The sequence below is a fragment of the Solanum tuberosum genome, unplaced genomic scaffold, assembly GCF_000226075.1.
Source record: "Solanum tuberosum cultivar DM 1-3 516 R44 unplaced genomic scaffold, SolTub_3.0 scf00092, whole genome shotgun sequence".
Classification (NCBI taxonomy): domain Eukaryota; kingdom Viridiplantae; phylum Streptophyta; class Magnoliopsida; order Solanales; family Solanaceae; genus Solanum; species Solanum tuberosum.
In genome coordinates this window covers 1,467,874-1,483,268 of record NW_006239019.1, presented here as the reverse complement: position 1 = coordinate 1,483,268, position 15,395 = coordinate 1,467,874, and the positions used below count along the sequence as shown (strand labels likewise).

Sequence of the window (15,395 nt, the reverse complement as noted above, 5' to 3'; positions counted from 1 at the left end):
TAGAAAGATAGTTGATAAAGTAAAAATCTCATACGATCAAATCTGTCATAATAAATGTTTATTTTACTAAAATATTTGGATCTAATTCATGATAAGTAGATCATAACAAGTGTCTTCTAAACCAAATTTCACCAATATCCTTTTTTTTAAGGGACAGTAATTTATCTTTTTTAAGAAATTTCCAAAATTTAATTTCCATTGGACAAAAGAACCTAAACTCATAAGAGAACTTAAAACACAGAGATCAACATTGGCAAAGCATAAAGCACAAGTGAAGCTACATCAAAACAACATCCTAGTAAATATAGTGATCAATATTTATGATTCTAATTCAAGCTAAAGGGTTTCAAACTCCAGTTGATCCAAAGCCTCCAGAGCCTCTAACTGTGGAGTCTAGATCGTCAACCTCCTCGACTTCTGGCACGATGATTTTCTCAATGATCAATTGAGCTATTCTGTCACCAATTTTCACTTCAAAATCAACATCAGAATGGTTGAAAAGTATAACTCCAACTGGTCCCCTGTAGTCAGCATCGATCACACCTGCCCCAACGTCTATAGAATGCTTCCAGGTCAATCCTGATCTTGGAGCTATAAAAATTAACAGATCACCATCGAATTAGCCCCTAATATTCACAATCAAATTTCAAATATCCAACCTATCACAAAATTACTGGGTTAGGACTACAAGGTTGTATTCGACTAAAATGATTCAAACATGTAAAAAGGAGATGCATAAATGTTCTAGTGAGAAGGTGTAAGAAGTTGACTACAGCGGGTCAGGAGTTTGCTAAGGTGTGACTCAAATTCATAACCGTAGGGTTGAGAGTGAGGTGTTTAACATCGGAGCAAATTATTTCAGTTATTGTACTATATCATTTCTAAAGTATCGACTTTCTTTGTCAAATTGTAGTAATCATCTTCTACTCAAAGTGTGTTTGGGATGATGGAAGTGAAAAAAGGGGCAAGAAAATACCTATGCGGGCATATGTTCCTTCAGGAACGGCAATACTAAGATCTGTAGGTACTAGAGCCTTTCCCCTGGCAGGCACTTTCGTCTCCGTTGCACTGCACCAAAAACAGAAGAAAAGAACTCAGATCCCCAAAATTGAGTTAATCAAACACATACAAAATTTAGGGAAAAGATCCATTTTGTGAAGTCTAAATTTATCAAAAAAAAAGAAGAGGGGGAAACCTGGAGAGATCATAACCAGCAGAGAGAGGAGAGCCTCTAGAGGGCAAAACAGCGTTATCAGAGAGCTTTTTGACGCGGAAGAAGAGAGCAGAGGAAGCTATGCCATTTGCAGCCATTTTTATTTTTTGAAGTAGAGAAGCTTCGGAAGGAGAAATTGTAAGAGCGGCGTAACAAGGGTTTCAAGCTGGTGGAAAAAGATTGATGTGGAGGTAATATAACCTGAAAATGCAGAATAGCGCCAAAAGTTCCCGCCATTCTTTTTTTTTAATCTTAAAAGAAATTAAAATTTTATCATATGTAATTGTTTTAAAAAATATAATTATCTTTCATATTTAGTTATTTTTAAAAAAAAGTGAAATTCTATTATTCCCTCCGTTTCAAAAAGAATGACTTAATTTTCTTTTTAGTCTGTTTCAAAAGAATGACTCATTTCCTTTTTTGGCAACACTTTAACTTCAACTTTTCACGTGACATGTTTAAGGCTATAAGATTAAAGGGCATTTTGGTACATTTAACATAACTTTAATTTAGAATCACAAGATTAAAAAGTCTTATTTATTTTCTTAAACTGCGTTCAAAGTCAAACTAGGTAATTTTTTATGAAATGGATGGAGTATATGTTAAAAACCTCTCTTCTCATAACAAAAAGACAATAACACCCATAATGTAGGAAATTTTCTCTCAATAGTTTTATATTATTTTTTATATTAGGTTTTCACATTTAGGTCAATTGACCAAATCATATAATAATATTATGCATTTTAGTATAATTTTATTTGTTATATGATTTGCAATTATAAGCTTTCGCATGACGTTGTGATTACTCTCGAATCCAACATAGATTATGTTTGAAAGTAATTACAATGTCATGCGGAATTCAAGCAGATGACATGCGGAAATTTAATTGCAAATCATAAAAGCGATAAATCAAATGACAAAGAAAAACATACTTAAAAACATATTATTATAAGATTTGGTCAAGCGACCTACATATTATAAAAACTAATATATTGAAAAAACATGAACGTGTTGGAAGAAAATCTCCCTCTAAGAAAAACTCTCTAAACGAGACAACATTGTGGATATTCTTAACGACAATATTGTGGATGTTTTAACTCTCTAAACGACAATATTGTGAATGTTCTTATGTTATACTAAGAGAAGATGATCTTCAATTTATAGAGCTTCAAGTTTTTCCTTTAAGGAAAAAATATAACTAAATATGAAAAAGAATTATATTTTACTTTAAGGAAAAGTAAAACAATTATGTTATTGCTTTGACTTTCCTTCTTAAAAAAAAAGTAAAACTCAAATATAGTAAAAAATCATAACAAAATCCTAACAATCATGTCGATAATTTTATTTAACTTAGTAATGCAACAAATCGTTATTTGAGTTTTAGACTGATATGGGGCTTGAGGATGTTTAATTTGAACTTGAGTAATAGAAATATGAATGTTGGATGTCTTGAGTGTTGAAAGACGATGGCAATGCCACCGAAAATAACAAGCATGTTGTTCAAATTTCATGAGCAATTTTAACCTATTTTGACAGATGACAAGGACTAATTGACTATATGATAGATTTGACCCAAAATTATTAATAAAATATAAATTTAAACCATATTCCAAGAGTTCAAGGGTAATTTTACAGTTTTTTTGCCTTTATTGAAAATGTTAGTTATCCTCATTAGTATTTGGCATAACTGTTCTTTAAAATAATACATGTTTCACATAATTTCATTTCTCTATGAAATTTAAATTTATTTAAACTACAACTTTCTTTTAATCAAATTTATTTCTTTTAATTATAATTGATCACAGAAAAAATCATATTTCTTTGTTTATAATCAAACACATGATTTTTATCAAATATTTAAAACACTAAAAAGTTTTCCCTTTCAACAAAAGAAAAAGTCACAAAATTAAGAATAGCTTCCAATAATTTAAGGCCTTTGAATATGTAACAAACTCAATTCCAACAAAAGCACTCTTATATATATTAATCACTGAATACAAGTTATATCGTAGAGTACGCACACCAAAGTAATAACACACTAATTATGGATAGCTTAACTTAGAAGAAGGTAACTAGAAGGGGATGAGATACTAGACCATAGAAGGGAGATGAGAGGATCAGAAAGCCAAAGCTTCACATAATAGTTTTCATAACCTTTCTTCTAACTCCTAGTCCTTTTTAACAAATGGTTATTGGGCCTGGATCCCAAATAAAAGTCTCTAATAGCCCATAGGCCTTTCAGAGACAACTTGATTCACAACAATACTCCCGCCCTCAAAAAGAACCTTGTCCTCAAGGTTCGAGTGGACTCACCGTGACATTACAATAGTAACTCTGTCCAGGCTTGAAGGTGAGCCGAGAGCTACTGCTTTAGTGTTAGAGTGAAATCAAGAGTTGCTAACCTCAAGTACTGATGAATCAACTTCAGTACCCTTTGCAGATTCTAAATTACGAAGATGAATAACACAAGCCATGCCTCCTGTAATTACATCAGTGGTCAGGCTTTCATGTTCCACCAGTTGCTCTTCAATGCTTCTAAGGCCACCCAAAAAAATCAAAACTGTGCTTAAGTATTGTAGTAGCTAGTGTTAGTCTTACAAACACCACATTGTCCACTAACCAGTAATCACTTCCCTGTTAGTTAATGCAACAGTAGCAAATGAAATTAATATCCCTTAAAATTTCAAACTGAACAAATGTCCGATAAGTAGTGGTGTAAGCACCGCACCATCGTCGTCCTGGATCCCACACTTGTGTCATATGGTTAGCATATATAATGAAATAAAACGTGCTACTAGATCCCAACAAAAGTAATGTCTCTGCATTCACTGAATAACCTGTTAGAGCCATATCCATGGAGGTCATTTCATCTGAAAGTAGTTCACTTATTGGAATACCACTTTCATTCTTTATAAAAAAATTATCCAGATATAAATCCTCAATACTCTCAGGCTCCAAGAAAAATTCAGCAAGATACATGTCTGCAAAGAAATTAAGACCAACTTCTTGTTTACAAGAGCCACAATCCAGAGAAGTTGTTGTAACATACCTCTCTGACATATCTATTTGAGGATGCCCATAGAACAACTGGACTTTGCTGCCATCAGGACCTATAACATTTTCATCGCGAATTTCAAAAGGAGCACCTAATGCCACAGTAAATACCTTGGGGCAGTTACTATTTAACATTTCATCGAACACCTTGTGCTCATCAATTTTGATTGGGTTTTCTGATTGCTCATCATAGTTTTGAGGCAAGGGTGAATCGGTTACATGTGCAAGGCATGGCGAAAGTATATCTGGCTGGCCGAAATTCGACGAAACGACCTCTAAACGATTTGGGTACTCAGTCACAGAGGGTACCTGCCAGAGATTGGCAAATCTCCCTCCAGCAGACTCACATACTTTCTGTTTAAATCGAATTCTCACCTTTTCAGCGAAATGCATCCAATCAATTAATTGATTATTCCTTAATAACCATTGGTACCATTCCAATGCTTCACCATCAAGGTAGAATGACGCCACGTTAAGCTTTTGATCTTCCTCAATTTTATAGAAATTGAAATAATGTTCTGCTTGAACTATCCAAGCCTCTGTATTCTTGCCTCGAAACTGCCATAATTCGACGTCCATGACTGTGTTTTTGGGTTCAAAAGAAGTCGGATGCTTTTCCCCCAAAACCTCCAGCAACATTGAACGAAATTCAGTGAGATCTTTAGAGATGCAATCCTTCATTTCTTGTATTGAATTCCGAATGGAATCACCAACAAAAACCTCGAGTACTTTTTGGTCCTCCATTAGAGAGACCTCTGGATGAAAGCACCAATGTAACAAACTCAATTCCAACAAAAGCACTCTTATATATATTAATCACTGAATACAAGTTATATCGTAGAGTACGCACACCAAAGTAATAACACACTAATTATGGATAGCTTAACTTAGAAGAAGGTAACTAGAAGGGGATGAGATACTAGACCATAGAAGGGAGATGAGAGGATCAGAAAGCCAAAGCTTCACATAATAGTTTTCATAACCTTTCTTCTAACTCCTAGTCCTTTTTAACAAATGGTTATTGGGGCCTGGATCCCAAAATAAAAAGTCTCTAATAGCCCATAGGCCTTTCAGAGACAACTTGATTCACAACAGAATATCCACCAAAATAGTTCTAATAAAATTCTATTCCAAACACGTGTTTAGCTTTCAAACTTTCCTCTTTTATCGACACTTATTATGCATGGAAAGTGGACACTACTTTCTCCATACAAACTTATAACACCATATACAAGAGGGAGAATGTTATTACTTTTAATTTCCTTTCCAAATAAATATTAATTTCTATAGTTGAAATCTTGATTTTTTGAGATATTAAAAATGAGCCAAGAACAACCAAGGAGGGAAGAAGCAGAGCAAGAGCATGAGTCCATTAAACCTGAAGAGAATGTGAAAGATGTTCAAGAATCATCACTTGCTAGAAAGAAAGCTGTTGCTGAATCTATTGGTGGACAGGTTCTAAACTATATTTTTTCTATACTGGTTCTCGAACAGTGCGTTGCACGTATATTCTATGTTAATTAGTACAATTTTTTAAAAATAATAAAGAAGGAAATGAAGAGATTGAGCAGATGCAAGGATTTCAAAAAATGACCAAGCAAAATAAGTCACATGATATAAAACAAAGTCTGAAGATTGGAAACACAAGCAATGAACAACAAAGAACAAAATTCATTAAGAGCAAAACAAAGGTGAAACTAATATATAAAAAGAATATACCTTTGTTGTAGAAAGTGCTGAGAATACAACAACTATTGAATATTTTTAAAAAGAAGGCATATAATAATAGAGCAACTTTCACATATATCAAACACAAAAATCATATTTGTATGCTATAACTATAGTTTGCATAATTACACTCCATAGCAAACTTTGTTATGCTATTTCGCTATACATATATACCAAAGGCAGTGGTTATTTCGCTATACATATATACAAAAGAAACAATTGTATAATTCGCTGGCTCCTCTTCAGATTTGTATAATTTCGCTGGTAGGCCATTTGTATAAATTGCTGCCAGCCTCTCGTTTGTATAAATCGTTGGTATCCTCTCAATTCAATTTTATGTGTTTGTATATCCGTATAAAATTTGAATTTGTATACAATTGAATCGAAATAAAACGTTTGTATATCAAATATCGCTCTCTCTCTCTCGCTTTATACAAACATAAATTATACATTGTATTTTGTATAATCTGTGTTTGTATAAAGCGAGAAAGAGAGAAAGGCAAAAGAAAACTGGGTAGAGGAATATTTGTATTGTATAATTATAAGTGTATAGGACGAAGATATATGTTTTTGCATATGTATATACAATTTTCTCTCGCTTTATACAAACAGAAACACAATTTATACATTTCTGTTTCTATAAAGCGAGAGAGGCGAGGGAGAGAGTGGCGAGCGAGAGTTTAAGGGAGAGAGGCGACTGGCAACAGTTTGCTACGGGACACAATTAAATCAAACTGTAGTTATATCATTTAATTTGAATTAATAGTTTGCCATTATATACAATTTTCCCTAAAACTATTGATTTTATAGAAGGTAAAATAATATAAAAAGTTCTTTTAACGGATGGAAGCTAAAAAGAAATAGAAAATAATATTAATTTAAGATGATAATTATGTGTGAGTTAAAGGCACAAGATTAATGAATATTATAATATAAGCTATGAAAATGAAGAGGTGTAATTATGGAGTTGATTTTAAATGAAAAAAGTAATTTTTAAAAATGATTTTAAGAAAATCAATTAGTAGATAAAGGGTATTTTCGTAATTTAACTTTTGACTTAGATTGTTCTCACTTTTAATAACATATATATATATATATATATATATTTATAAAACTCCTCATACGTGTCATTTTGTAAAGCATGCGCGTACATATTTGTGTTTTAGAGAAAATGAGTAAACATAACACTTATTTGAATCGAACAATAATAGGACGATTCTATAAAGATTTTTTTGATATTTTTAGATCTCTAGTGAAACAGGCGTTAAACGAAAAACTATAACTTTTCAGGGTGCAAGCTAGCTAGTCAAATGTTGATTGAAAGGAATTCTTTTTCTTGCTCTTTAGGTGATATTTCATCAAACTGGGTACATATCAATGTAACTATCCAAGGGAGAAATGAAATTAATAAATTTCTGTTGATCCGTATTCTTTTAATAAATTGACATATATTTGTTTTCATTAGTATCTTTTTAATACATAGGTATACATTGGTCTGGATTCAACTATCAAAATTGTATACATTTATTTAAACAGAAATTGGGATCCATTGGTTTGTATTCACCTAGCAAATCTATATATATTTGTTTAAATTGAGATTGGTATCCAATGATCCCGTATTCATCTAATAAATAGGTATACATTTGTTTGCATTACAATTTTTATAAAGATGAATCAACATTTTTCTTACTTTTGTGTAAAACGTGACCTCTACTCGAAGGTACATGGAAAAGACAGAAAACAAGTAAGCTCAGAATCAGTCTCAGGAAGAGTAAACATTACCATTGGTGAAGCCCTTGAAGCCACTGTTGTGACAGCTGGAAGCAAGCCGGTTGATTACAGTGATGCGGCAGCCATACAGGCAGCAGAAGTGAGAGCCACTGGACGTACCAACATCATCCCTGGTGGAGTTGCTGCTGCTGCTCAATCAGCTGCTACTCGCAATGCTAGACTTACCAAAGAGGAGGAAAAAACTAAACTGGCTGAAATCCTCGCGGTAAGCTAACAACCTAAAAACTGTCAGGTGTACATAAGTTAAATCATACGTACGTATAACTAAGACAATACATTGGTGTTTGGCAGGAAGCAAGTTCAAAGTTACCGTCAGATAAGCCAGTGACACGCAAAGATGCAGAGGGAGTGATTGGTGCAGAACTGAGGAATGATCCAAACTTGTGCACCCGTCCTGGTGGTGTTGCTGCTTCTATTGCTGCTGCTGCAAGGCTCAACCAAACTAACAGTACTTCTAGCACAAAGAATAACGATAACAATCTCAAACAAAAACAAAACTAGGATTAGAGTAAACTACTGTTATATCTAATCCTTCAAACCTGTCCTGTTCTTTAAATCTTTCTGTTCTTGTTTTCTTTTGAAGACATTAACACAATTTTTTGTCCTTCCCCATAGTAGCTTTTGCGCGAGGGATTGTTACAAGCCTTAACTATTGAGGCTTAGCTTATTGGAATACGTAGTTATCTGTAGTGAATAATACTCAGAACCTGTGTAGTGAGTTTCTTTTCCCTTCCCAGCTTTGTGCAAGGGTTCAGGAGTATTGCAAGATTATGTACCTTTTCATTACTGACTCTTGTGCATATTCGGGAAGTTAGAGATGCTGTTCCATTAAGATGACAAAATGTATGCTTTACACTGTACATGAGTAATTTCTTGAATTTGCTTCAATCTAGTTCCAAGCATTTGCACTATATCTTCGGAATGACTTGCAAAATGGTGCAAGTTCTGATTAGTCTCTCTCATTTCCTCTCTACATACCTCCAGTTTCTTAAGAGTCCAATTATATGTGCAAGCGAGAGAAAGAATAATATGAATAGTAGTTGGTTTGACAATTAAAAGTCGTGAAGTATCAGAAAGTAAAGTAAATGCCAGCCTGTTTGCTGATGGAAGCCTTTCTCCACAAATATGCCATTGGGAAATAGTTTATCTTTATATTATTTTCATGGTAAGAATATTTGTATTCATTAACCAATTTAGGAGCTTACAATTCAGTTGTTTTTACTATTTTAGCTCAAGTTACAGTATATATCTTCCTCGAATACCCTATCTCTCTGTCCAAAGAAGCATAAAGTTACTCAAAAGTCATGTTTTCCACCTCTTCTCGAATGGAATCAAACAGCATGGTGGAAAGATAACGCTCTCCAGAACCAACGAATATAATCTGCATAGAGAATTTTAGGCCAGTGTTCAAATGTTTTAAGGAGACATGAGAGAAAGAGTGTTATCAGCTTACTGGATAGATCTAACTTACCACAATAAGTTTCCCAGCATTTTCTGGTCTTTTTGCCACTTTTACTGCTGTCTGCTGCAGCCCCTGATGATATTCCTACCTGAAAATATTCCAAAAGAAAAAGTAAGTATAGATTAGCCGTGATGACATAATAAGAACACACATAACAAATGAGGCGGTAGACAGACAATCTGCGGACTCGAAAGTGATCTTTACTGACCGATGAACTTACCAGTAGGCCTTCTTTCAGTGCAAGAAGCTTTGCCATTTCAATAGCTTCATCACTAGATACCTGAACATTATATAAAAACAGAAGCTGATATCATACCAGGAAAAACTGTTAGTGAAAACTTACAAGATAACAAAAATACAAGATTACAATTGAAAATAAATATGAAGAAAATAAATCTCTTCAGGCTGAGGCGCGGATATCTCGCTCTCTTTAAGGAGATTCAAGCCCACTGCAGCAAATGTTTTCACCGGTCCAGCAGTAGTCCTCTTTGACTTGTCCCCTCCAGGATACAACAGCCTTCACAAAGTATAACTCAACAACTCTGGACAAGAGTTGAGTCCAAAGCTCCACAAAAAAGAACACCTCCCTTCAACTAATAAGAACTCTCTTTTTTGACTAACTCTTTCACTCTATATTTTTCTAGTGTATTATATCTCACCCAAACCAAATGAATACCATCACTATTTATAGTAGAAGAAGTCTTCCTAGCAATGAATAGAAAGATAATGGTGTAGTTAATAGTGAAGATAAATAGCTTTAGGAGTTACATATGTTACATAGGTTACAAGAATAATGGAGGATGAATAATGAAGATGTAATGGCCATAGTTGACCACTACGCACGTTCTGCCAGAAAAACCCACAACGGACACAAACGGACAACACAATTGCCCAACGTTCTCAGCAACGTTTATCACTATTGAAGACTGACAATTAATCCAAATTCAACTGCCAAAAGAAGTGATCCATAATGCTGAGTAATTAGTCCATTATACTTAACTTCTGACAGATGTGCAAATAGGGTATTGGAAGCACTTCAACATAATTTTTTAATAAGAATATAAAAATGCTTCTAAACCAACAAAAACTTATACACACTGAACAAAAACTTAAATGTTTATAATCTGACAACAACTGATATGGTATACAGCCTTACTTGAAGAACTTCATCCAGGATGCTGAGATCGAGAACATGTGGGATTAAACCAGGACCAATTCCTTGGATTTTATGCGGCCCTTTAACGGTAACATTTAATTGTCTATGATACATTCACAGAAAGTAGTGATGAAAACACAGTATGAGAGATAAGCTGGAAAAACTCTATTGATGGGAAGAAACTTGACTGACCTAGTTGTCCTCCATTTAGAAATGCATTTTCGGCTGGTTCTATACCATATACCTGATTTTCCCACAAGACAAAGGAATAAGAAATAAGAACAATACCACTTATCACTCACAAATAACCGAACCTTTATTTCTGGATTCGTTTCCTTGAGAAACTTTCCAGTTCCTGTCACTGTGCCTCCAGTCCCAATCCCAGCAATAAAAATGTCAACTTTTGATACTTGAGCATGGTTGCATTATCTCCAATTTGGCTGCAATTTGGGCAGCACAACCTTCCGCGATTTTGTTCAGATATACCATAGGGGTGCTTCCAATAAGCTACATTGTGAAGACAACAAAATGAGATGAATATGATGCTTAAAATAAAAGATGAATGCTAAGGGTACCAAGAAAGATCTCAGAAAGGAAAATACTTCCGTGCCATCTTTCGCGATCTCCCTCCTTTCTTCCATACTGACTTGCTGACTTACTGCAATAATGAGAAACAAGAGCTATGCGATAATAAGAAAGAAGATAACCTATGTAACCTACTACACTCTCATGAAAGTGAAACCACAATATATATATATATATATGATGAGCCAGATAAGAAATGCATTTTATATATATATATATATATATATATATATATCAATCATACAGGAAAAAACTTGCTCGATCTTCGACACTCTCTAGGAATGTTAAGATATGACACTAGGCCTAACTCAACCCAGAAGCTAAATCTTGAAGGGCGATTGCCCAAGTACTATCAGTCCACAACAATTACTTTAGGAGCTGTCAACTGACACAAATGAACAAACATCATCTGGTAATTGCTTATACTTAAATTTTAAAGGATGGTCATTTTGAGATGATCATAAGTGGGTTGTTACTGTTGTTGATTAAATCACTTTACGGAGATACAAAGAAAGATAAGTCCCTCTAAAAAAGAAACTTATTTTTCACGTAACATGTTTAAGATGATAAAATTGAAATATTCTTTTGATATATTTTTAATTTATGATCTTAAAATTTTATTTTATTTTTATTTTCTTAAATTTTGTATCAAGTCAAAATCAAATAAACAAATTGAAACGAGTCCGTAATCAAAACTTGTTTTTAACTAAAATGCACATAGGGACAATTTTTTTTTTATCAAACCAAAACAGACAAATCGCTACGACACACGGCCGTCTATATCTCACGGGATTTTATTTTTTTTCAATAACTTGCTCATGCTTGTTTTGTCTTCTTTGTTTTTTCGTTTGGCAAGTAGTCGCTCATAATCGGGAGATTTCCTCTCCTTTTTAGATGTTAGTCGTTGTCAATGATTGTAGTAAAATAATTGCTCATGCTTATTTTATTAATTAATTAATTCTTTTGTTTGTGTTAAAAGACAATTTTTATTTATTCAAATTCTTAATATAAAGTCTAACGTAAAATAAAATAAAGAATTTATTGTGTAAAAATGAAGGGTAAAATTCTTATTCTTAAAATAATATAATAAAAAAATTGTTCTTTATTTTTATACAATAAATTCGTTATTTTATTTTGTGTTTTGTACACTATTATTTTATGTTTTAATTTGAGGAATATTTTTTAGTTTATTTGGATTGATTATTTTAGTTATATTAAAATCATGATGTTAGAATTTAATTATATCAATATTTATTGATTTTTTATTTACTTTTTAATAAATAACATATAATAATAAAAATTTATTTATGTGTTTAATTTTTTTATCACCTATAGATAATAACTAGTAAATCTGAAAAAATCGGACTCCAATATAGATATAGACACCAAATGAAGAAAAAAGAAAACTAGTAGATGAATATAAAAGAGAGAATCGGATAAATAAACAAAAAAATTCTGGGTGCAACAATAAGTTTGAGAAAATTGCAAAATAGAGGAACATGAAACGATGTAGAAAACTTCCTACGGTCATTTAAGGATCCTCATTGAATAAAATCAAAGGATTTATTATTATTATTATCATTTAGTAAAAAATAAATCAGAGAAAATATTGAATATTAAAATAATTAAGTTTAACATATATAATTAAAATAATCAATCCAAATAAATTTAAAAAATATTTCACAAATGAAAACATAAAATAATTGTGTATAAAACGTAAAATAAAATAAAGAATTTATTATGTAAGAAAGAAGAATAAGAATTTTGTTATTTTAAGAATAAGAATTTTATTTTTCACTTTTACACAATAAATTATTTTATTTTATATTAGACTTAAATATTTTAAATATATTGGGATGAGCTAATTTTAGGAATTTTGTTGTGAAATGTTAGCAATAAAAAATAATATCAAACAATAAATATATAGACAAGATATATGGGAGATAATGCTTTCTTATTTCTTTCTTTTGTACTTTTCAATTGTCTCTTTTATAAAATAAATCATCGCTTATTTATAGTACAAAATGTCTCTTCAAAGTTACATGAATTAAATAGTGTTCATTTATTTCATACATGAACTTCAAAGAGAGTTACGGATGATCTTTGAAGAGAGTTACAGATGACATCCACATTAATGTATTTATAACACTCCCCCTTGGATGTCCATAGATAATGTGCCTCGTTAAAACCTTACTAGGAAAAACCCAGTGGAAAAATCCTAGTGAAGGAAAAAGAGCACACATATCTTGTAATACGCCTTGAGTGCTGCCTCATTAAAAACCTTACTAGGAAAACCCAATGGGACAAAACTTTGGTTAAGGGAAAAATAGTACAACGCGTATTTTACTCCCCCTGATGAAAACTTTATTTGATATCCTGGAGACGACGCATTCCAATCTTATATCTTAACTTCTCAAATGCTGATGTTGGCAATGCCTTAGTGAATAAATCTGCAAGATTATCACTCGAACGAATCTGTTGAACATTTATCCCACCATTTTGTTGAAGATCATGTGTGGAAAAAAACTTAGGTGAAATATGTTTTGTTCGGTCTCCTTTGATATATCCTCCCTTTAATTGAGCTATGCAAGCAGCATTATCTTCATACAATATTGTTGGAATCTTAGTTTGCACAGAAAGACCGCATAATTGCAAAATGTGTTGAGTCATTAATCTTAACCATACACACTCTCGACTGGCTTTATGAATGACTATTATTTTTGCATGATTTGAAGAAGTAGCAACTATTGTTTGCTTCATCGAACGCCATGATATAGCTGTATCTCCATATGTGAATAAATAGCCTGTCTGAGATCGGGATTTATGTGGATCAGACAAATAGCCAGCATCTGCATAAACGATCAATTCTGACTTGGATGCATTAGAATACAACAATCTCATATAAATTGTTCCTTGAAAATATCTGAATATATGCTTAACACCTTTCCAATGTCTTCTTGTTGGACATGAGCTGAATCTCGCCAATAAACTTACTGCGAAACAAATATCTGGCCGGGTATTGTTGGCTAGGTACATTAGTGCCCCCAATAGCACTAAGATATGGTGTTTCATCACCAAGAATCTCTTCATCCTTTTCTTAAGGTCGGAATGGATCTTTATTTATATCGAGAGATCTTACAACCATCGGAGTACTCAATGGGTGTGATTTATCCATGTAAAATCGCTTCAAAACCTTTTCAGTATATGTTGATTGATGGAAAAATATTTCACTTTTCAAATGCTCAATCTGAAGGCCAAGACAAAATTTTGTCTTTCCAAGATCTTTCATTTCAAATTTTTTCTTCAAACACTCAACGACTTTTGAAAGCTTTGTAGGAGTTCCAATGATGTTCAAGTCATCAACATAAACATATATTATTACAAATTCATATTTTGACCTTCGTATAAAAATACAAGGACAAATAGGGTCATTCTTATACCCTTCTTTTAGCAAATATTCGCTAAGACGATTATACCACATTCGCCATGATTGTTTCAATCCATACAAGGATTTCTGAAGCTTTATTGAACAATTTTCTTTTGAATTTTCATATGCTTCAGGCACTTTGAGTGCTTCAGGGATTTTCATAAAAATATTGTGGTCTAGTGAGCCATATAAATAGGCTGTGACAGCGTCCATTAGATGCATTTCAAGCTTTTCATGAACTGTCATATTTATTAGATACTTGAAGGTAATTGAATCTACCACATGAGAATATGTCTCCTCATAATCAAAACCAGGTCTTTGCGAAAATTCTTGTGCCACAAGTCGTGCTTTATATCTTACGACTTTACCATTTTCATTACATTTTCGCACAAAATCCACCTTTTTCTCGTCGAGACATAATTTATAGAGATTTCTTCATTCTCATTATTTTCAGGTACATGGACCTCCTCTGTGGTGTCTTCATTTATTATGTCTCGGAGCTTTTCATGAGCAATTGCCTTTATATTATGATCATCTTGATAATTTATTCTTTTCCTTTTTTGAGGATTTTTATCCTTGGAACCAATTGGTCTACCACGTTTTAAGTGTAGTCCAGACTCATCTGCTTAACATTTTGTCCTTTCGGGACATCAACTCGAACTTGAGCATTAGCAGCTGGGATATATGATTTAGTAATCCGTGAAAGGTTAGTAAATGCATCCGGCAATTGATTTGCAATATTCTGCAAATAAATTATCTTTTGAACTTCTTGCTCACATTGATTTGTTCGAGGATCTAAATGAGACAGTGAAAGTGAATTCCAATCTATCTCATTTCCCAATTGCTTTTGTTCTTCCCTTAATGTTGGGTATACTGATTCATCAAAATGACAATTAGCAAACCTTGCCGTAAATAAATCTCCAGTTCTAGGTTCCAAATATTTTATAATAGAACTACATTCACACCCAACATATATCTC

At 32.8% G+C, this 15,395-nt stretch overlaps 2 protein-coding genes and 1 pseudogene across 2 annotated transcripts; 1 reads left to right on the top strand and 2 right to left on the bottom strand.

The window, feature by feature from the left end:
* Positions 1-176: 176 nt before the first annotated feature.
* LOC102604055 (deoxyuridine 5'-triphosphate nucleotidohydrolase) lies at positions 177-1,393 on the bottom strand. Its single transcript, XM_006347750.2, has 3 exons — positions 1,196-1,393; positions 977-1,068; positions 177-591 (listed from the first exon to the last, which is right to left on the bottom strand). Exons 1-3 carry the CDS (start codon positions 1,309-1,311, stop codon positions 347-349), a joined length of 453 nt encoding a protein of 150 aa, XP_006347812.1. The 5' UTR covers positions 1,312-1,393; the 3' UTR covers positions 177-346.
* Positions 1,394-5,587: 4,194 nt separating this feature from the next.
* LOC102593244 (late embryogenesis abundant protein D-34) lies at positions 5,588-8,287 on the top strand. Its single transcript, XM_006347799.1, has 3 exons — positions 5,588-5,722; positions 7,716-7,991; positions 8,078-8,287. The coding sequence occupies exons 1-3, from the start codon at positions 5,588-5,590 to the stop codon at positions 8,285-8,287; spliced, it is 621 nt and encodes a 206-aa protein (XP_006347861.1).
* A 790-nt stretch (positions 8,288-9,077) lies between these two features.
* Positions 9,078-10,826, bottom strand: LOC102592904 (cysteine synthase-like; annotated as a pseudogene).
* Positions 10,827-15,395: the final 4,569 nt, after the last annotated feature.